Raw genomic sequence first — 21,078 nt, forward strand, 5'->3', positions numbered from 1 at the left:
GCATAGGCCGAACAGACCGTGAAATCTGATCCCCCCAGTGAGAAGTGGTATGATAAGAGTTTCTTCTTGATTTCCGCTCCCTGTCTCAGGACCCGCCCCCGAAATCTTCTCGCCACTAGTATAGCCACCCCAGCTTTCTTATGTGGTGCGGACGAAAAAAACTGGTGTGGAAAGGTGTGTGCTTTCATGCGTATGCAATCCTTCTGTAATAGGTGTGTCTCTTGGAGGAGACAGATGTCTGCTTGTGAGTGCTCGAGGCACGACAGTACCGCCTTGCATTTGATGGGGTTGTTGAGCCCCCGCGCGTTCAGCGAGAGGATGCGTAACTCAGTAGAAGCCATAGATCATCATCCGTACCTCCCTCCCCTGATCACCCATGCTGACATTCGGTGCATACAATCCTCCCCGGCCGGGTTCTGGGACCGGGCCGAGTCGCGCCCAGCAGTGGCTTGTCCTCTACGACCTGGAATGCCCACTTGCCTGTCATTGCGGAACTCCCTGGACCTGGAACCCCTCCCTCGCCAACCCACAACCAGAACTACCCTTGCCCTACCCCCATCCCTCCCCTCCCCACCCCCCCCCCAACACCCCCAAATTGAGAACCACAAAACATGGAGCCACAAAAGTACAATACTGTCCCTCATCTTTCACAGATGAGTGGAGAAAGCAGGGGAATGTGTCCGCCTCCATCGAGATTCCTCCCGCCGCCGACCGCCGAAGCAATCCATATCTGGCCCGAGGAGTCCCGGGCCCCTAGGCTCCCGCCCATCAGCCGTTATCCGTTGCCGCCAGCTCCACCGCCGCCGTCTCGACTGCCGCTCTCTGACCTTTGTGGATCTCTTCCTGGGGTGGGCGACGGGCCTGCGTCGCCGTTTCTGCTGCCGCCATCGGCTAGAAGAGCCAGTCTCTGGGGCGCTCCCGGACTGCGAGCCTCCCTCCGACTCGGGTTCTTCAATGCCCAATAGCCGGCAAGCATCAGTGAGGGACCGCAGCTGGTGTATTTTATTGTCCCATTTAAACACAAGGCGGAACGGGTGTCCCCAGTTGTAGGCGATACCGAGGCGCCTCAGTTCAGCAGTGACCGGTCTGAACAACCTGCGTTTTTCCAGGGTGATGGCGGCGAGGTCCTGAAAGAGCGTTGGTGAGTGGTCGCCATACGTGATGGGGTCTAGCTGTCGTGCCTTGGTAAGGATCTCTTCTTTGGTGCGAAAGTCCTGGACGCACACCAATATATCTGCTGGCAGGGCCCGTCCGGTGCGCTCTGTCTAGGATTATAACGGAGTCCGCCGGTTGGCCCAGAATGTGGTTGAAGAGGCCTTTTGTGAACTGGAAGAGGTCCGCTGTGTCCGGGGTAGGCTTCACTCCTCGGATTCGGATGTTATGCCTTCGAGAACGATTCTCCAGGTCTTCAACATGCGTTTTGTAAGTCAACTTGTTGGTCGTGAATGCGGATGATTTCTTGCTGGAGTGCTTCCATCTCGACATCCCGGCTGTCGCTCTTCGTCTCGAGGTCTGCTACCCGCTCCCCTATGGCGTCCGTGTCCCGCCGTAGTTCCCGAATCTCTCCCTTCAGTTCCATCTTAAGGAGTTGGAGGTCCTCTCTTAGGCCGCTAAACAGAGACTCCAGGAAGGACTTGGTGACAGGCTCATCTGTGCTTTGAGAGTGTTTGCTCGGCGGGCTGGCTACCGGTTTAGTGGGCACTTTGTAGGTCGGTTTTCTTCCCCATGATGGCAGGAGTGAGCAAGTCCTTAATGGTCCTATCTTTGCGCACCCTACCAGCAGCCATACCCTCCGGGTCCGTCAGGAGAACAGAGCAGAGCAGGGCAGACCGGACCGACAGTACGCCGCTGCTCCAATATCTAGGCCCTGTACAGTGGCGGTGAAGAGACCAGTCCCAGCGGACCGTCTCAGGGTCCCCCCCGAACCACGTGCTCTTGCTTCCAGAGGTCCCCCAACTAGGCCAAGCACTCGGGGGAAGGTCACACGGGTGGACACCCCTCCACAGAAATGGCGGTCAATGTCTAGCTTCAGGCAGTATGGTAGGGCGCAGGACCGGGCCAGTTCATAAAAAATGGCGGCACACGGCTCGCCAAACCCGGGAGGCCACGAGGCAGCCGGCTATCATCCAGGTCAGGGACAGTACAGTGCGCGCGGGGGGGGCCCCCAAAGCCACCGCTCCGACGCGGGGTCCCCACGTTGCCTCCACTGACTCGCTTCCACCCGCCGCGCACTCGGGGGCCCTCCTACACGCCTTCAGCTCCCGTGGTGCGCGAAGGTACAAGGCTCCGCACCCAGCTCTTGTGCGCTACGTGGTAGCAGCGAGGCTGCAGGGGCGATGCGTTGCCTAACCAGGGGGAGGTATAGGGAGTATGCCCAGCTAGGGTGCCCGACAGTCATGCCACCAAATCCACAAGATGGCGGCTCGTAGTGACAGGCAGGGATCGGGGAGGGCTGCAGGTGCGGTACACCGCCTGGGGTCTGCCGGTGCCGTTACTAGCTGTCCCCGAGCCACAGTCTTCAGCCGGCGTGACGCGGGGGGGTTGTCCGGGCACCCCCCTCACCTCACCTCTGGTCTCCCGCCGAGTGCCAGTGCCGCCGCTCTTCTCCCGGCCGCCGCTCACCAGCCTTTCTGTCCGCAGCCTGGGAGGACCGGCCGTGTCGCCAAGAGGAGACGGCAGGTCCGCAGAAGCCCCCGGTGAGGAGCCGCGGGAGGCCTCGCGCACAGCCGCGCGGGTCGGACCAGCCACTACCCGCCGGGGATGCTGTAGCAGTGGCCGCCTGGCTCCGCCCCTCGCGGCCTCGTTGTCGCTGTCCCGGCCTCCGCAGGCCGCGTCTAGCCCGTTTAGGGTCGGCAGGATCTGGGCACCGCCGGGCCGCTGTATTGCCCCTCCGGGACACCGTTGCTCTGGTGTCGGGTCCGGGCACCCCGGGGAGTCACCCGGTGCCAGAAAAGGGGTGCGTACTGGTAGGCGAAGTAACAGCCTTACACATTTGTGTTCTCCTGTTATAAATGTACCCAAACTGTCACCCAAGTTCTGCACCATATAGGGTTGCCGATTGTGCCCTATACTTGTAAGCTTCCAAAGCTACCAGCACTGCCTTAGACTTACTAGCTTGTTGATTTTTCACAATAGTCATGGAATTCTGCAGCAAGACAGAGTTACATTTGTTTATGTGCGGTTTCCAGGACAATTTAGTGTCAAGATCATTAAAATTGGCCACGTACCCAACATTTGATTTTGGACAGTGATGTTGTTCTTAAAAGACTTGTGCGGTTTTATGGCCATATATTTAGTCTTCGTTGAATTTATTTCAAGACCTTTTTCAGTTCAAAATGTGTTAAAACAATCTAATAACCTTTGTAATCCCTTTGGTATCGGGGATTGTTAAAATTGTATAATCTGCAAAGAGTAATGCTGGTATTGGCACCCCTCCTAACTTTGGGGAGTCGTGTTTACAACCCCGAAGATGTTGCACAATATCGTTAACAAATAATAACAAGCATTTACAATGCAATGGTTTCGCCTTTGGAAAAGTTAGAGCTATTGGCATTGTAAATGGCAAAATTTGTATTTATGTGTTGGTTTTGAAAACAGATAAATAAATGGCATTGTCATTTACATTGCCATTAGCTTAATCTCTGCAGTCACTCTGCACTCCCTAGTCACTCTGCACTCCCTAGCACTCCCTAGTCACTCTGCACTCCCTAGCATTCTGCAGTCACTCTGTACTCCCTAGTCACTCTGCATTCCCTAGCACTCTGCAGTCACTCTGCACTTCATAGCATTCTGCAGTCTCTGCCTCTCCTTCCGCCCGAGTCCCGGTGCCCAAGCAGGTTTGTGCACTCTTATGCAAGTCAATCAAAGGCAGGGTTCCCACGTGACGTCACCGATCATAGCAACTGCAAACACTGAGTTTGGAGGCACAAATTTACACAACGTTGCAATCTCACGAGTGGCTCTGTGCTTCAGCGGGCCTCCCATGTTACAATAAGACACATTCTGGGAGTTGTAGTCCTCGTTTAACATCAAATGATCTACAGTGATTAAAACACTCCAAAACAATAATTTCTAAAAGAAAACTCCAGGACTGGAAAATAAAGGGCTTGTGATATGGGGTCATATGGTAACATTAGCCAGGGATCAATAGCTCAAACTCAGGTAAATGCGAGACCTATTGCATTGCAAATGCTTGTTGTTTTTGCATCTCAATACCTGGCATTAGTTTGTGGGAGGCCTAATGGTAGGAGATTCATGGCCAGCCTGTGGTGGGGTGGGCCTGTTGTTAGCAGCGAAACTACAGGTTAACTTGGCATCTTACTATTGACTATATATTTGAACATTGTGGGGATGTTTGAGATTTGATTCTTGGCAGGGGCCAGTGGATAGGCGCATAGCGGCTGTTTCTGACCCTCTAAGTAGCTGGTAGCACCATCTTGTGGCCCCTGGGGGTGAGAGTGGTGCGGTCTGCACCAGTGAACCAAGCTATAACCCTGCTGCCAAGGCTCATCTCTCTGAAGGGTGCAAGGGGTCCTTCAGGAGATACCTCTGGCATGCTTATTTAGATTTACATCTTAGCGGCCTTGCTCCTCCCTCGAGGGAGTTGGTTAGGCAAGATTTTGGGAGGCCTTCACAATCACGTGCAGGCCCTGAAATGGATGAGAGGTGCAAGGAGCATCTGAAGAGGAGCCAGACAATGAGATTTCAAACGGCAGTGCTTAATTTGTAAAAAATGAAGTGCCGGGGCTATAAATTTGCTCTGAAACTATCACGTGCAGGCCCTGAAATGGATGAGAGGTGCAAGGAGCATCTGAAGAGGAGCCAGACAATGAGATTTCAAACGGCAGTGCTTAATTTGTAAAAAATGAAGTGCCGGGGCTATAAATTTGCTCTGAAACTGCTGTCGCCAGCGCTGCAGAAAGTCGTGGTGCCGAGTACCAGGGCGGGGTAGGTTTGAGCACCCTTCATACATTTTTAACACACCACCAGACACTCCCTGCCCCTCTATTTCACTCCTGTATGTTCTTTGTCATCTTTGCTTCTAATAGCAGCACACCAGGAGTTACCTACCTTTTTCCTAACTCAAAACAACAACACAGGAGTTCAAAGAGCTTTGGCAGAGAACAAGAAGCACAACAAGAACAAATTTGTCACCAGGCAGGCTGTGCAAAAAACACACAAAAAATTGCATTTCAACTTCCATTAAACTCAAGCATGATAGAATAGGTAACGCAACGTCATTTTTGGGAAACAGATCATTCATATTCGGTACTCAGTCAGTGATGCATAGTTATCAGTTTCTACAAATGTTTGCAGTTGCTACAATATTACAAAATGTTTTAATATTGTTGTTTGGTCAGTTTACACCTTCACTTACTCTTTTAGGATTTTAGCGTTAAGCCTTATTATAAAAATCTCTGTGATTTCTCCCATTCCGTAATCTTAATATTTTAAATTGTTTCATGCCCATGGGTCTGACGTGGACAAAGTAGATGTGAAGCACTGCAAAGAAGTTCTCTCAAAATAACAGCGAATTATAGATTAATAACTGTGAATAGCTGGGATGTTTTTCGGAAGGGGCTCTGAATGACATGCTGGAGTTGTCATGATGCTATGATGTAATTCAGAACCCTAAGGCTAACAACATCTCCTTCATTCACAGTTATCCATCTTCAATGTTTTATTATGTATGGCCTCTCCATTTCATCTCTCACTGCTCTCATCTGCTGTTCAGGAGCATAGAGACATAGGAAGGCTTATGCACCACATGGCCACACGTGTGCCCTCTCCTGCACAGTAGTAAACGTGGTGTCTGTCACCCATCACTCTCTGACAATCTCTCCCCTACACCCTCCACATTTTAAAAACAGTATTTCTCTTCCTTGCACCCTCACACAAAACCTTCGAAATTACTCACCTATGTTCAGTTCCTCTCCACCAAACTGTTAAAATAAAATTATCCCTGGTTTTCTGCCACGCCCCAATCAACCTCTCCTGTTAGCTTACGTCCTCTCCTAAATTGGAAATAAAACCTAGTGTCCTCGACCTGCCCATACTACCTCTCTTCAATCCACTCCTTCCACTGCTCAAACATGTCAAAAGAAACCCAGCACGCACCCTCTTTGAATCCCTCTCCCGCGCCCAGCTCGAAGAGGTGTTCTCAACTATCAATGGAGCAGAGTCAGCCCAAAACTGAAAGGCTGTCTCGGAGCCCAGTCAGTGCAGCCTAGAATTCGTTTACAACATCACAGTGTGAGTCTTAACCCCGGCAGACACACAGTAGTCAGGACTAGGATGGCATGGTGAGAGGGAGAATAGATGGAAGGGTGAAAGAATGAATGTAAGAGTGAAAGAATCAGTGGGTGGAAGGTTTAATAAATGGGAGGGTGGAAGAATGGGCAGATGGGAGAAAGGATGGAGGAAGGGAGTGTGAAAGGATGATTAGGTGAAAGAATAGGTGGATGATGGGAAGGTGAAGGCATGGACAGATGGGTGTAGGAATAGATGGATGTATGACTAGATAAAGGCTGAGAGGATGGAAGTATGGATTGATGGAAGGAGCGCTTCTAATGAAGGTTGGGGTTGCTCTCTTCCTGTGCTCGTGTGAATAAGGTGTGCTTCATTTGGGGGATATTTTAATTTGATGGCTACCCCCCTTACCTGTCAATTAAATCCCTGTCAATACTTCATGAGTAAGCTCAGGACATACCTGAAGCGAGGTGCCTCGGCTGAGCCCTCTGTCAGCCGTCATGAATCCAGAAGTGAACGCACAATAAACCTCCACCGAGGTGCCTCAGCCGTGCCCTCTGTCAGCCCTCATTAATCCGCAAGTGAAAGCAGAATCAACCTCCGCCAGGGACAGATACCTCCGCCGTGCCCTGTAGGAGCCCTCATTAATCTAGAAGTGAGCCCAGCACATACCTCCACCGAGGTACCTCAGCCGTGCCCCGCAGCATTCCTTGATATGCCAGCAGGTACGCTTTGCGGTCTAATTCCCCCATCCCACCAGAGCGCCCCCAACCCAACCCTGCCATGCCACACTCTCTACTGTTACTGTAATTAATCCAGAGGCAGCACTTCCAATGCACAGCAATCCGCCTTTCCAGCATTCTAAGTAATCCCTGCATTTAGTTCTGCCAATGCGCCTCGGTCTGCATTCCAAAGCGCCTCGATGATGTCTTGTATCAATTACAGCGCCAAGCGTTTTCAAGGCACACAGCTCTCCAAATGAAGCTCCGGCCTGTGGCACCCCCTGCACTTAGAGAAGCCCCGCATACAGCTCTACCAATGCACCTCACCCACATCCTAGAAGTGACGGTTTTTTCTTTTTTGCACTTTTTATACGGCTCAAATTAGAACCGACGGTATTGGGGCGCTTTGCACCAGCACAGTTACATTACACGTATTCTCACCCTGAACTACAGTGCTATGATGCATGCATGGGAGGGACACACACAGTAGTGTGAGTTAAATTGAAAAATGTGATGTGCGTCTGGTGCGCGCAGTGCAGCAGATGCGTGTAGAGTGTAGACCCGGCCCTGTCATATAAGTGCCGGAGCTAAGCACCGGCACAAATTAAGCCCTTAGGCATTGACGCTAGTCAGGAACTGCACATGCCTAGCTGTCTCTGTAAGGAACATTCCAAAATGGTGTCATTAATAAATACGTTGTGAAGTTATTTATGAGTGCGTTTTATTCCACTGTATAATGTGAAAAATAATATGGCATCAGATATTTAACCTCAAAGTTGTGGTCTCAGCTCCTTCTGTTGATTGTCCTTGCTCGGGGTCCCCTCTTGTGCGTAATGGTTCACCCCACATGGAGACACATCTGGTAGGAGCGGGCCACGTGGCAACGGCGGGGCAGAATAGTAATGGCGGGCGGGCGTAGGGGTAAAAGCTCCTCCTTTTATTGAAGAGGGTAGAGCCCAACTAAAAGGTGGCTTTCTGGGGAATATGGGGCAAGAGTTAGGCAACCTCCCTTCATTTTGACCCACTGCCTCCTTCCTGCCTGCACTCGCCTCAGGAGCTCTTCAGCCGGGAGCAACAGGGACCTGTGTGATATTCGGAAAGAGGAAAGCGCAGCATTTATCTATTTTGCACTTTCCCAATATCATGTCTTCTTTTCCAAGCAGTTTCTGATGGATTGAACGAGAACTGCAGAGAATGAAAAAATAATCTTTCATCTGCCCTGGACTGGGTCAGAAGAGAAATGGGCAGAGACAGCTGCGGCTAAAGCTCGCACCAGCCTCCCAGTCCATATCAGTTTAGACTCTCATACCTAGTGACCCGCACCCACCCCCGGCAGAGCTTGTTTCCTCGGGATTAGCTAGGGCTAATTGCCCCTCAGGCATTTAGCACCTCGTCTGTGGGAAGTGAGAAGCGGCTGCTACAAGAGGGGTTGGGCCGATGGTGAAGGGGGCAGAGAGTGCAGCAGAGGCCACCACGCAGGTGTGCCGCCCCCACCCCATCACTCCAGGCATTCTCACTTTTAGGTCCCCCCCCCCCGGACCTCAGCGATCTTTATTTTTCTCAGCTATCTGTGTCGCTATGTATTCATCTATATGCACCCATTCACCCACCTATTTCTCAATCTGGCTTGATTTTTTCCTAAGTATCGCATCTGCAATAATACCGAAATAAAATGCAGAAAAAAAGAAAATGCACAAAATTGTATTTAAAAAATCATGCAACCCCCACTCATGTGGTTTGTGCGGTTGGAGACAGACCCTGTTAACACGCTCATATGCAAATGTGGCCATTCAAACACGCTCTCTCAGGCGGGGGTCGCCGTGTTCCTTGACCCATGCATTAGTGCTACTGATGGCGACGTTAATGAAGAGATGATCGCTAATTACAGGCTGAGAAACCAGCACCTCCTCGGATCTCCATCCAAACTCAACAGAGAAGCGTGCCCATCCTTCACTGGTGCCTTTAGCTCCTTGAGGGGCCTGTGGAGTGGCGAGGCGCTGGGGCCTCTACTTGGCCAGGGTTGAGTCCCTGCCGCTGCTGGACGAGAGGGACGAAGGAGGGAAGCAGATTGTAGTCCCTATTAAAAACAAGTGGGGTCGAGTCTCTTCCTCGCCTCCCTCCCGGGGTGCCGTTCTTACCTGCTGGACGGGGGTGTTGGGCCCCAGAAACCTGCTGGAACCGTTTCGGTAGGGTGAGGGGGCCAGGAGCCGGGTCCGGGTGGAGTGCAGCCGCCGCGCTGAGTCTGTGTCCGGGCTCCGGGGGCGGGGAAGGAGGAAGGCGGCCATGAGGAAACAAGCGGGAGGGGGCGGGAAAGGGGGAGGAGAGACGCTGACGACGGCCGACGACGGCCTTGGAGCAGGAAGGCGGCCATGAGGAAACAAGCGGGAGGGGGCGGGAAAGGGGGAGGGGAGACGGAGCACGAAGGAACAGATTCGACGGCCTGCTGGACGGGGGTGTTGGGCCCCAGAAACCTGCTGGAACCGTTTCGGTAGGGTGAGGGGGCCAGGAGCCGGGTCCGGGTGGAGTGCAGCCGCCGCGCTGAGTCTGTGTCCGGGCTCCGGGGGCGGGGAAGGAGGAAGGCGGCCATGAGGAAACAAGCGGGAGGGGGCGGGAAAGGGGGAGGAGAGACGCTGACGACGGCCGACGACGGCCTTGGAGCAGGAAGGCGGCCATGAGGAAACAAGCGGGAGGGGGCGGGAAAGGGGGAGGAGAGACGGAGCACGAAGGAACAGATTCGACGGCCGGGAAGGCGGGCACCAAGAAACAAGCGGGAGGGGGTGGGAAAGGGGGACGAGAGGCCGGAGCACGAAGGCGGGCACTAGGAAACAAGCGGGAGGGGGCGGGAAAGGGGGAGGAGAGACGCTGACGACGGAAGGCGGGTGCCGGCAATGCCGGAACAGATTCGGGGGCGTTCCCGGCTTTCGCCTGACGTCGCGTGACGTCGGCAAAAGCCAAAGAATCTCGGGAACGCCCCCGTGTCTCCTCCGGCCATGACGGACGCCTCTCTGTTCCAATGGCTAGCCTCCATTTATGGAGCTAGCCAATGAAGCAGAGGGGCGTGTTCAAGTCACCCATACTAGAAACTACAGATTTCTCTGGAGGCGGAGCCTAACGGCTCCGTCCCCCAGCGAAAACCTAAAAAGAGGGTGAGTGCCAATACACATCCTTGTCCCCTTTTTAGGTCTCGCCTGTCGATGCGCATGCGCATCGAGCTTGCGAGACTATGGGGGCTTAAACAGACTTTAACCAACTTGCAAGGAATCGTGGCGATTCCTTGCAGTGCACGTGAAAATCAAGCTCAATGCGCATGCGCATTGACATAAAAAGCGCGTGCACATGCCCCCAGCCGCCTGCCTTGCATGTCTTTTCCCTCAGGCGCAGTCCTCCCACACCCCCGCTCCGCCCCCTCCCCTACCTGCCCGTGTCGCATTTCTTGAGGGCACCTCCCCTCATCAGTTCCCCAGCAGCATCTGTTCACCAGCCTTCCGAGAGCAGCTCTTCCTGCTCCGCCCTCTCCCCAATCTCTCTCCCCTCACGACGCCCCTCCCGCTCCGCCCCCTCCCCACTCTCTCTCCCAGCACTCTAGCACTGCTTGTTTTTTTAAATGATTGTGCTCGGCCATCACGCTGCCTACCACGATGCCCGCTATCATGGGTTTTATTTTCATTAATTTGCTACTGCTCCACGCTGCCTAGCTACCCACTTCCCCTGCACGCCTCCTCTTCCTCACTGGTGCCATTGTATCCGCCCCCTCTCTCCCCCTGCTATCATGTTCTCTCTGTTCCCCAGCCTGCCGAGAGCAGCTCTTCCTGCTCCGCCCTCTCCCCACTCTCTCTCCCCCTCACGACGCTCCGCCCCCTCCCCACTCTCTCTCCCAGCACTCTAGCACTGCTTGTTTTTTTTTTTAAATGATTGTGCTCGGCCATCACGCTGCCTACCACGATGCCCGCTATCATGGGTTTTATTTTCATTAATTTGCTCCTGCTCCACGCTGCCTAGCTACCCTCTTCCCCTGCACGCCTCCTCTTCCTCACTGGTGCCATTGTATCCGCCCCCCCCTCCCCCCCTGCTATCATGTTCTCTCTGTTCCCCAGCCTGCCGAGAGCAGCTCTTCCTGCTCCGCCCTCTCCCCACTCTCTCTCCCCCTCACGACGCCCCTCCCGCTCCGCCCCCTCCCCACTCTCTCTCTCCCAGCACTCTAGCACTGCTTGTTTTTTTAAATGATTGTGCTCGGACATCCCGCTGCCTACCATGATGCCCGCTATCATGGGTTTTATTTTCATTAATTTGCTCCTGCTCCACGCTGCCTAGCTAGCACTGTGCCCAGTTTCCTTTTTTTTGTAAATCTTTCCTGCCTGTGTTAATGTACATACAAGCGTTAGACAATAAACACTGGCGTGAAAGCAACTTATCACCCAATGCACGTGCATGCATCTCCCTGTCGCCACCCCTGTCTCCACTGCCCTCTCTTCCCTCCGCCCCCCACGGTCGTCTGCTTGCCTTCTCTACACCAGGTCCCATCACCCCTGCAGAGCACCCTCGTCTCCCCTCCCTCGCCCCCGCCTGTTGCACCATGCCTGCAAACGCTGCGCAGCTCCACGCATGGACCTGTGTGGACACCATGGAGTGTAACAACAGCATGTTTGTTGTGCGGATTATTTTCCTTTCGAGAATGATGTCATATGCAAAGCCACATGGTAACACAACGGCATGACTTGTAATTGAACGTCACAAATGCAATACTTGGAATAGTAAAGGTATGAAGCGGATTTCAAACTCATTCGTTCTTTATCATGATTGCAAATCAGACACAGCGTGTCTCGTGGCGCATGCGGAGACCAGCTGTAATTAAAACATAGGGATGATTAATGTAATACAATTTTGCAATGGTTCGCATCACTTCATGGTTTGGTTTATTTTGATATCGATTGTTGGCAAAGATTGAATCCACATAATGTGTTCAATGTTAATCCTTTCGTAGTTACATGACAGAATCTAGTTCAGGACGTCCCTTCAGACATCATAGGCTGGTTAAACTAAAACATCTGTGATTATTTATTACATGTATGGCCTTCATGCGCGCCCCCCCTCTCCCCGCCCCTCTCCCTCTATCTTTTCTCTGTGGTCTTGTACTTTAAGGGTGTTGGTGATTACATCAGAGGCACCACCATCATTTGTCTTCAAAGGCTTGAAGGCAATCTGCTTCCCTGCCCCCCCTCCCCCCTGTTGTTTATGGCTTTTCTCGCTCGCTAATGCTTTTTTTCCCCTTCCACCCTTCCTTTGATGTCCTCCACGTGTGGTCTCTGCCTTTCGCCTCTCCATCCTTCACAGCCCCTCTCTGTCATGGAGTCTCAAATTTGGGGACTACATCTTCAAAACAAGCCTATTCATGCTGACACTTGCAATTATAATCCTTTCTTTCTTTCCTTTCATCCTTTCTTTCCTTCCTTTCCTTCCTTTCCTTCCTTCCTTTCATTCATTTCTTTCTTTCCTTCCTATCTTCTTCCTATCATTCTTTCTTCCCTTCCCTTCCCTTCCTTCCTTTCCATCCTTTCTTGCCTTCCTTTTCTTTCCTCCATTCCTTCCTTCCTTTCCTCCCTCCCTTTCATTCCTTTCTTTCTTTCCTTCCTTCCTTTCTTCCTTTCATTCCTTTCTTTCTTCCCTTCCACATTATCACTCAGCACCACCACGGCATCACTCAGTGCCACCCATCACTCAGCGCCACTCCAGCATCACTCAGCACCACCACATCACCACTCAGCACCACCACAGCACCACTCAGCACCACTCAGCACAACCACAGCACCACTCAGCACCACCACAGCACCACTACTCAGCACCACCACACCATCACTCAGCGCCACCACACCATCACTCAGCGCCACCACAGCACCAACTTCCCTTCCACATTATCACTTAGCACCACCACAGCACCACTCAGCAGCACCACTCAGCGCCACCACAGAACCACCACAGCACCACTCAGCACAACCACAGCACCACTCAGCGCCACCACAGAACCACTACTCAACACCACCATAGCATCACTCAGCACCACCACAGCACCACTCAGCACCACCACAGCACCACTCAGCACCACCACAGCACCACTCAGCACCACCACAGCACCACTCAGCACCACCACAGCATCACTCAGCAATACCACAGCATCACTCAGCACCACCCCAGCATCACTCAGCACCACTCACCATCACCACATCATCACTCAGCATCACTCAGCACCACCACAGCACCACTCAGCATTACCACATCATCACTCAGCGCAGCATCACTCAGCACCACCACATTATCACTCAGCACCACCACATTATCACTCAGCACCACCACATTATCACTCAGTGCCACCCCCAGCATCACTCAGCACCTCCCCAGCATCACTCAGCACCACCCCAGCATCACTCAGCACCACCCCAGCATCACTCAGCACCACCCCAGCATCACTCAGCACCACCCCAGCATCACTCAGCACCACCCCAGCATCACTCGGCACCACCCCAGCATCACTCGGCACCACCCCAGCATCACTCAGCACCACCCCAGCATCACTCAGCACCACCCCAGCATCACTCAGCACCACCCCAGCATCACTCAGCACCACCACAGCATCACTGGTTCAAATATGTTCTTTCAATGTTTCAAGCTGTTTTCAAGCTTTCAAGCTTTATTACAAATCACAAAAAGATGTTAATATTTCACTTCTGTTCTTGGATTTTCGTCACAATAAAAAACACTGATTATAATCTTCACAAAAGTTAGTTACAAAAGTTTAAGCTATTGCCATTACAAATTTAATAAATTATTTAACAATTAATTTAAAAAAAAGCCATTGTTATTTGTAATATCAATACATCTAAGTCACGTAAATAAAAAACATGTTGCATTACAAATGCTATAGGTGTCACATTTGCAAAAGTTATAACTATTGGCATTGTAAATGACAAAGCTATTAATTTAGCTATTTTAACGAACACATAAATAAAAAAAAAATTCTTTTACAAGACCAATAGCTCAAACTTTCCTAATGCGAGACCTATTGCATTTCCAATGCTTGTTATTGGTATTGCTTCCATAAGTTCAACCCTAGACCCCCATCTAACTCTTGCATAATTGTCTTGACGTAGCCTTACTGTCTGTACCAAGAGATCTTCAGGTACTCCCTGAGTTTTCCAAGAATCCCGGAGGGGAGTTCTGGGAAGAAGGTCAAAAGCAGCCTTCAAAACAATAAATGCTTTATACAAATATAAATGTTCTCCCTTCAATTTGGTATACTTCCACGCTATGCACAGCAACCTGAAAACCTGATCAATCGTGCTTGTTCTTACTCTAAACCCCGCTTGGTACTGTGAAAGGATATTATTTTTATCCATCCAATTGTTAAGTTTGTTTAAGACCTGTTTGGCGAAGTCCTTTTGCAGGGTATCTATTAAACTAATAGGTCTTAAAAATACGAACGATTTACGTTTCAGGTATTGGGGCCCCTGCTGCCACAGATTTACAGATTAAATTTACATAGGATAATCATACTGCTTTGTCATGTCTCAGAAGATCACCTGGTATCTTATCAGGGACTGGGGCTTTCCCTGGCTTGCCTGCTTCTGTTTCTACCCCGCCTCATCTAGAATAAAATAAAGGGACATTTGATGCTGTCCAAGCAGAAGTCCTTACCTTTTTATGTATAGGTGGAGCATGTCAGCAAGTACTTCTGGGTAACTGAAAACCGATTGGATGTGTTGGGTTAGAGTATTGCATTTACAGTCAGTTGATATATTGACTTTTTTTTTAGCTTCGAAGGCTTATTCAAAGCTTCAACGGCTTATTTATTCAATTACATTTTGAAATACAATAGTCAAAGCTTGGTCTGAACTATTTTTCTTGTTTTCTTCATTTCAGGGCATGCTACAAAAAGCTTCCCAACATCTCCTAGCAGAGTGACTGGGACCAGTAGAGCTAAGATGTCTCTGACTGGGACCAGTAAGTCTCCTAATTCCATCCAAAGCCTGACAATGAAACTGCTTAGCATGCCGGGCACGCGGACGCCTGTGGAGGTGCCAGCCATGTTGACCGAGGGAGAGTCTTTGACATCTGGTGCCGTTGCTGCTGTAGCAACTACTACCTCGTCAGGGCAGGAGCCCCAACCCAAGGTGCACAGGGCTCGGAAGACTATGGCGAGACCCAGCAGTGGTCAGGTATGTAGAGTTTGCAGTACCACATAGGACTTGGCCAAAGCTCCAAATAGTATTGAGAGCAACCCGGACAGAAGTAAATGGGAACTGTTTCAACTTAGTCCACTTGATTAAATGTACAAGCTCCTTCAAGATGTCTAGGCGCTTTAATTTGTTGACACCCTTTCCCCTCGTCTGGCAGTACAACTTACTGTAGTAAAAGGAAATGCAACTGGTCTTCTAAAACCAAGACAGCTTACTAGTTGCCTTTTCTGTTATGGTACGGGCCAAACATTATGCTGTTAACTGATCCACAAGCCCAAGAGATCTGAATTTGGTTTCTTAACAAGTCATTAGAGCCTACGTATATGTGGGTCCTAGGTGATATAATGGTCAAGGTAGCCACACTGCAACAACTTTCTTTTAAAATGTTATTGATTTATAAAAATTCAATCACAGCTTGATTTAAAAATGCCTTTTTCTTGATTATTTTGTGTCTGATGCTCAGGTCAAATATTACATTAATGTGTGCTTTGCTGCCTGCATAGCAGTTCCAGCACACAATTATTTGCTTAATGAGCATTTTATTTTTGTCTGCAGCTTGTTTATTTTGGACTGTTTGTAGTTTGTGTTAGCAATGTTTACATTGACACTAGCCTCATCATCAAATGAGAGATTGAAAAGCCCTTTATTTTTGGATCTGATAGATTCCTTATTTTCTGTAAATAGAGTATGTCTCGATTTTGGGAAATAAGAGTTCTTACTGTGGTGTGCCTCTGTGTAGGTGATAGAGTAACGAGTAGAAGACACTTGAATAGGCATCCTACCCTGAACACTAGCCCTTTTAGGGAAAATCACCTGCAGCATCAGTGGAAGCACACACCCAGCATTTATTGGCTGAAACTCTCACCCGCTGTCCTGCAGCAGTCTAGCAGGCGGTGCTGCGACTCCACCACCCATTGCTGAGGCCTCACCTTACAGGCTGGTCTGCCCATGTAAGTGTGGTGGATAGAAGACAGTACCTGACTCTGCCAGAATTTTCTCCAGTAGCAAGCTCTACAGCAGGATGCGCTAGGAAGAGGTGCTTTCATGCAGTCATTTGTTTTGCTTGGGTGTAGGTTGATCCTACTCACTGAAGGCCTTTTTTAATGACTATACCACAATAGCAGTCAATTCTGAGGATAGAAAAAAACATATGCAGAGAGCTGAAGAATCAAAATAGTCCTATACTGCCCTTTCCTCTTGGCAAACTAGAATATGTCTGTGCTTCAGAGGATTAGAAAGACCACCTCAAAATCTGATGCTAACGTTGCTAAATGTAATTAAACTCTTCACACACTTGATTTAAAGGTCGAACGGGGCGAGGGAGAGATCAGTACATTTGAGATTTGTTAAGCACACTGAGATTGAAGGTCAGAAGCTCTTGTTCCAGATTTTGCTGGAAGAGAACTGTCTCTTGGAAAACAAAGTAGGGTTATAGACTATTTTAGACGAAGAAACAGTACAAACATGGGTCTATGGTTAGACACTGTCCTCGGGCTAAGACAGCTTTCGGAGATCTTGAATTCCAGCGTAATTACTGGCACATTGATACAGGTGTATCAGATTTAAGTATGATTTGTGAGGTGGGTGCTATGGAAACAAGGATGGTTGGTCTAGAAAATGATTGAAGAATTGTGATACTTAGTTAAAGGAAGTTCTGAATGTGTGACCAGCGACTAGCTATCAAGAGGCATAAGTACACGTTTGAGTTTTGCTGCAAGGGTGCTGCTTTTCTCTTTGGAGCCACCATGGACACACTGGGCTACTGGGGACTTAAGGTCTGCCACACATTTATTTAAAAAGTTTTATATTGCGCAAACAAGACCCAGAAGGGTATCGGAGCGCTTCACATTTGACGTAGGCAGAATACCAAAGCGGGGCAAGCATAATCGTTACAAATAGGTACAAGACGAGAGCATGACAACAGCATGATTGAGAGCATTTAAAAAACAAGATCGGACGGTTCCAATAATAGAGAGGAGTAGGCAATGTACACGGTACCAGTAAGATCACAGCCTGCCAACACTATTAATCACCGGATTAGACAAATGTAAAAGAACATGTAATGGGAGAGAAACATTTCATAAATAACATACAAAGTTGTGCAGTGGCCTGTTCACACTGTTAATCCCAGGAGTATAACTGTGTAATGGACAGTCTTCGCAACGGAGAAGAGAGCAATATTGAAGTAGTTGAACCAGGACTTTAGGGCAGGAACTTCAGCATTGGGATTTTTTTCACTTCTTTTTTGAAGGAAGCGGTCAATGGGATTTGGCAGACTTCTGGAGGACGGCCACCCCCTGATAATTCTAATTTAAGAGCCAGATAGACTGGGGTCTTGAAGTGCAGTGCTTTGTGAGTCAAGCAAGCGATCTTTAGTTGTATTCTAGCTTCATAAAGTAGCCAGTTTACAGATTTTAAGGCTGGGGATATGTGATCATTTCTTTTTGTACCAGTAATCAATCTGGCTGTAGCATTAATGGAAGCTGAAAGTGGATCCAAGCTTTGTTTGGGGAGACTGCAAAGCGTGGAACTAGCGTAGTCTAGGCTTGGGAATATTAAAGCTTGAACTGCCCATTTAAAGTCTTTCTGTGGGAGGAATGGTTTGAGATTCCTTAGTAGCCTCATCTGGTGTTTAGCACCCTTGGTTGCATTGCTAAAATGTTTCTGCATGTTAGGTGCCTATCCAGGTTGATTCCTAGAGATTTAGCAGACTTGATAATGCGGAGGGAGCAGTTGAAGGCTGAAAGATGATGTATCCAAAGGTCAATCTTGGGGATCTGGTTAGGGGGAGCAATGAGAAGGAATTCAGTTTTGGAGGTTTTGAGCATGAGGTTGTTTTCAGTGAGCCAGTTTTGGGTGTTCATCAAGATGGAGTTGAGTGAAATGAAGTCTTCTGGGGTGGAGACTTTCAAATAAAGTTGAGTGTCGTCTGCGTACATGTGAAAGAGAATGTTCGCTGAATTAGGGGCATTAGCTAAAGTTTCCAGAAATAGATTGAAGAGTATGGGTGAAAGGGCAGACCCTTGTGGAACCCCCATCAAGAATGTAGACGGCTGAGATAGGGATTGATTTACTTTGACTCTTTGAGAGCTGGTGTGGTGACACGCTTCTTCTTTTTAGTAGAGAGACGTGTGTGGAAGAACCCAGGTGTTAGGCTTACATTTGCGTCTATAATTTTGGCTGCTTAGTTTAATTCAGCAGCCGTCACCATTTGCTATGTAAAATCGCACATTAAAACTGGATTATGCCATCCTGTTGGTAAATAAAGGTGTGTTCTGGTTAGTGTAATAGAGGGGATAGATGGCTTGTGGCATGTGAACTGTTGTGGGTTATACTGCAGTCTGAAAAATCAAATGTGTTTTTACTTTGAAGGCTGCAATGATTTGGAAAGTATTGGCAGTGCAAACGCAGACTGCTAGTGATGCACGAAATAAGCTATGGGCGATTATTGGATTCTGGTGGCTGTTTAAAACATGGTAGCTTGATAATGATTTCAGAACTAATCAAATGCTAGCACGGACGCTATAGAGAAAACAGGACTAGGGCAGACTGTTGGGTGGGGACCTACCAGTGCCTATCTCCTGTCAGTGTAATCTTTCTGTGATGGAGTTAGCTTTAGCTCTGGAACACGTGATCAGCCTGATCTGCCAGCCCAGGGTTTTGGTGAATGCTGTGTTTGTCCAGTAAAGGAGGAGAGTACCTACTTTCACTATTTGTTAACGTTCTTGTAGCCTGCAAGACCTGCTGCCATACTGTGTCTTCATAACATGACTGTTCATTTTACTGGTTGCCAGAATAAACATCTGATTAGGAAGGACAGCATCTGGTAGCGAGAGGTTGCAATTCCCATCTCCTCTCCCTTTCCAATCCTGGGTCTCCATTTGACAAGTATGAGATTGTGCAAACTTTGTGCTTAACATATTGGGTTAAAATGTCTAATATTTCTACTGAATGAAAGTATAAACTGGTGCTGAAATTTGTGTCCTGCTGTCGTGGAGCCATCTGGCATCGCAATATTTCCTCTATTTCTGTTTTTAGCAGTGTCCTGGGTCTCCTCTCTGGGGTTAGCCAGTGGTTTTGGGCAAGTAGAGGAGGCTCTAATTTCTTCTCCTTCAGCAGGTGGGGTTCATCGAGAGGAGAGAGCCTGATGCTGAGCCTGACAGGCTGGTTGCCAGTGATCGGTCACTCCTGGATAAAGAGTTCGAAGTGACAGCAGGTACGCTGGTTGAAATAGGGAAGTGGCAATCAAGCTGCTATATTACTATGCTGGTTAAGCCTTACAGAATCTTTGAAGGGGATGTTATGGGCTCCTGTAAGTCCCTCCAGTTTCTAGTTGTATTCCTGGAGTTACTGACGTTTTATTTCTATTTTTTTGGTTTGATTGTTCTCGCTTGATTTTCCTGTCTGTCATGGTCCTATATCTTTTGGTTTTACTCCTAGTTCTCCTTCTTCCTTTTCCCACGCCCATCACTTTATTGGCCTCATTCCTGATATTCATTTCTCTCTGCACTTTCTTTTTCTTGCACTATCTCTTATCTTATTTTCTTAAAAATAAGCTACAGTTGCTGAAAACAATTGAATAAAAAGACATTCTTCTACCCTCCGTCAATAAGGCACCTCACGGATACCATTTAATTTATTTGTGTACATATTTGCTTATAGCACATGGTACAACTCCACTGTAGAAAATTGGAAATAGTGAAGAATCATGACATTATGTCCATAGGAGTAATTTAGAAAGATTGTTAAATAAAGAAAATTATGCTCTCAATAGTTTTTGATGTAAGGTTTGTGTTACTAATACGTTCAATGAAGACTATATTGGAAGACAAATGACCTTGCTGAAATGTACAGTGCACTCTGCAGTCCTTACAGGCCTGCCTCCCTCTCACCAATATATTGATGAGGGACAAGCTGGATGAAGTAGAGAGGCATAACAATGAGATGGCGAGGAGTTAGGATTGTAGTAGTTGTAAAGGGGTATTCCTGCCAGGCTGATGTTTCCCAGTCTTACATGGAGCTGGGTAGGTATACGGTTTCTTGTTGTAAGTTATTGGCAGGATAGCTTAAAAAATAAATAAATAAATACCGTGTGGCTGCTTCATGTAGGGGCCTGGGTGAGATGTGGTTAAAACCGGATGACAAGGTACCGGTTGCTATGCAAAGTACTTTGTATACCTTGCGCTTCACAACTTTCTTTACAAATCACTGTTTAAATCAGGACTGGTCTTGATTAATTCACACTGATGCAGTCTTCTGTCCGTCGTATTTTGCCCTAAAAGTAAGTTATTTTAGTCCTAATTTCTTCTAAATGTAATCAGCATGGTAGGATTGTGTTATTGGGTATAGAACTTTGTAAAGAGATGTATTAAAAAACAGATAGCCAAATCATCAGCAACTCTCCTGACCTCTTGATACCTGATTGGTGGCCTGTCGGGCTGGTTTCTTTTCCCTCGACCAGATTTACTGTTAAAATGTGTGTTTTGTATTCAATTCCCAGCTTTTTTTCTCGGTGTAGGTAAGAAAGGTTTTTTTTCTGTTTCTTTAACTTCAGAATAAGCAGAATCCTCTTTACCCTCCTCCATTACCACTGTCAAAAACGGTGGTAGTAGCTGCTTTTCTGTCTAGATTAGACCATTCCACATTACTTTGAGTCTTCCCAAATATCTGTTGCATTGCCGTCCGTTTGTCTGCACAGCCAGGCTTCTTCTCAGTATTCCTCATCTGCATATCTCTGACAGCCTGTGTAAGCTTCACTAGCTGCCTGTTGAAAAGCAGTGGCTGCTCATGCTCCTCGGTGTCCTTCATAGCATGGTCTTAAGGAGGGCCCTGTCTTTATGCAATCAGAACCCGTTCCTTATGTACCTCCCCGTAACCTT

At 48.7% G+C, this 21,078-nt stretch overlaps 1 protein-coding gene across 4 annotated transcripts in view; it reads left to right on the forward strand.

The window, feature by feature from the left end:
* Positions 1 to 21,078, forward strand: part of EHMT2 (euchromatic histone lysine methyltransferase 2) — a 231,504-nt gene that overhangs the window by 39,783 nt on the left and 170,643 nt on the right. For 2 of the 4 annotated variants that reach the window (XM_086924581.1, XM_086924583.1), the window contains exons 4-5: positions 14,883 to 15,178; positions 19,316 to 19,415. In XM_086924581.1, coding sequence (XP_086780707.1) covers positions 14,883 to 15,178; positions 19,316 to 19,415 — 396 coding nt within the window. The remainder of the gene's footprint in view (positions 1 to 14,882; positions 15,179 to 19,315; positions 19,416 to 21,078) is intronic. The other 2 variants (XM_086924582.1, XM_086924584.1) reach the window with 1 other exon arrangement.

Source organism: Lissotriton vulgaris, chromosome 5 (assembly GCF_964263255.1).
Source record: "Lissotriton vulgaris chromosome 5, aLisVul1.2, whole genome shotgun sequence".
Classification (NCBI taxonomy): domain Eukaryota; kingdom Metazoa; phylum Chordata; class Amphibia; order Caudata; family Salamandridae; genus Lissotriton; species Lissotriton vulgaris.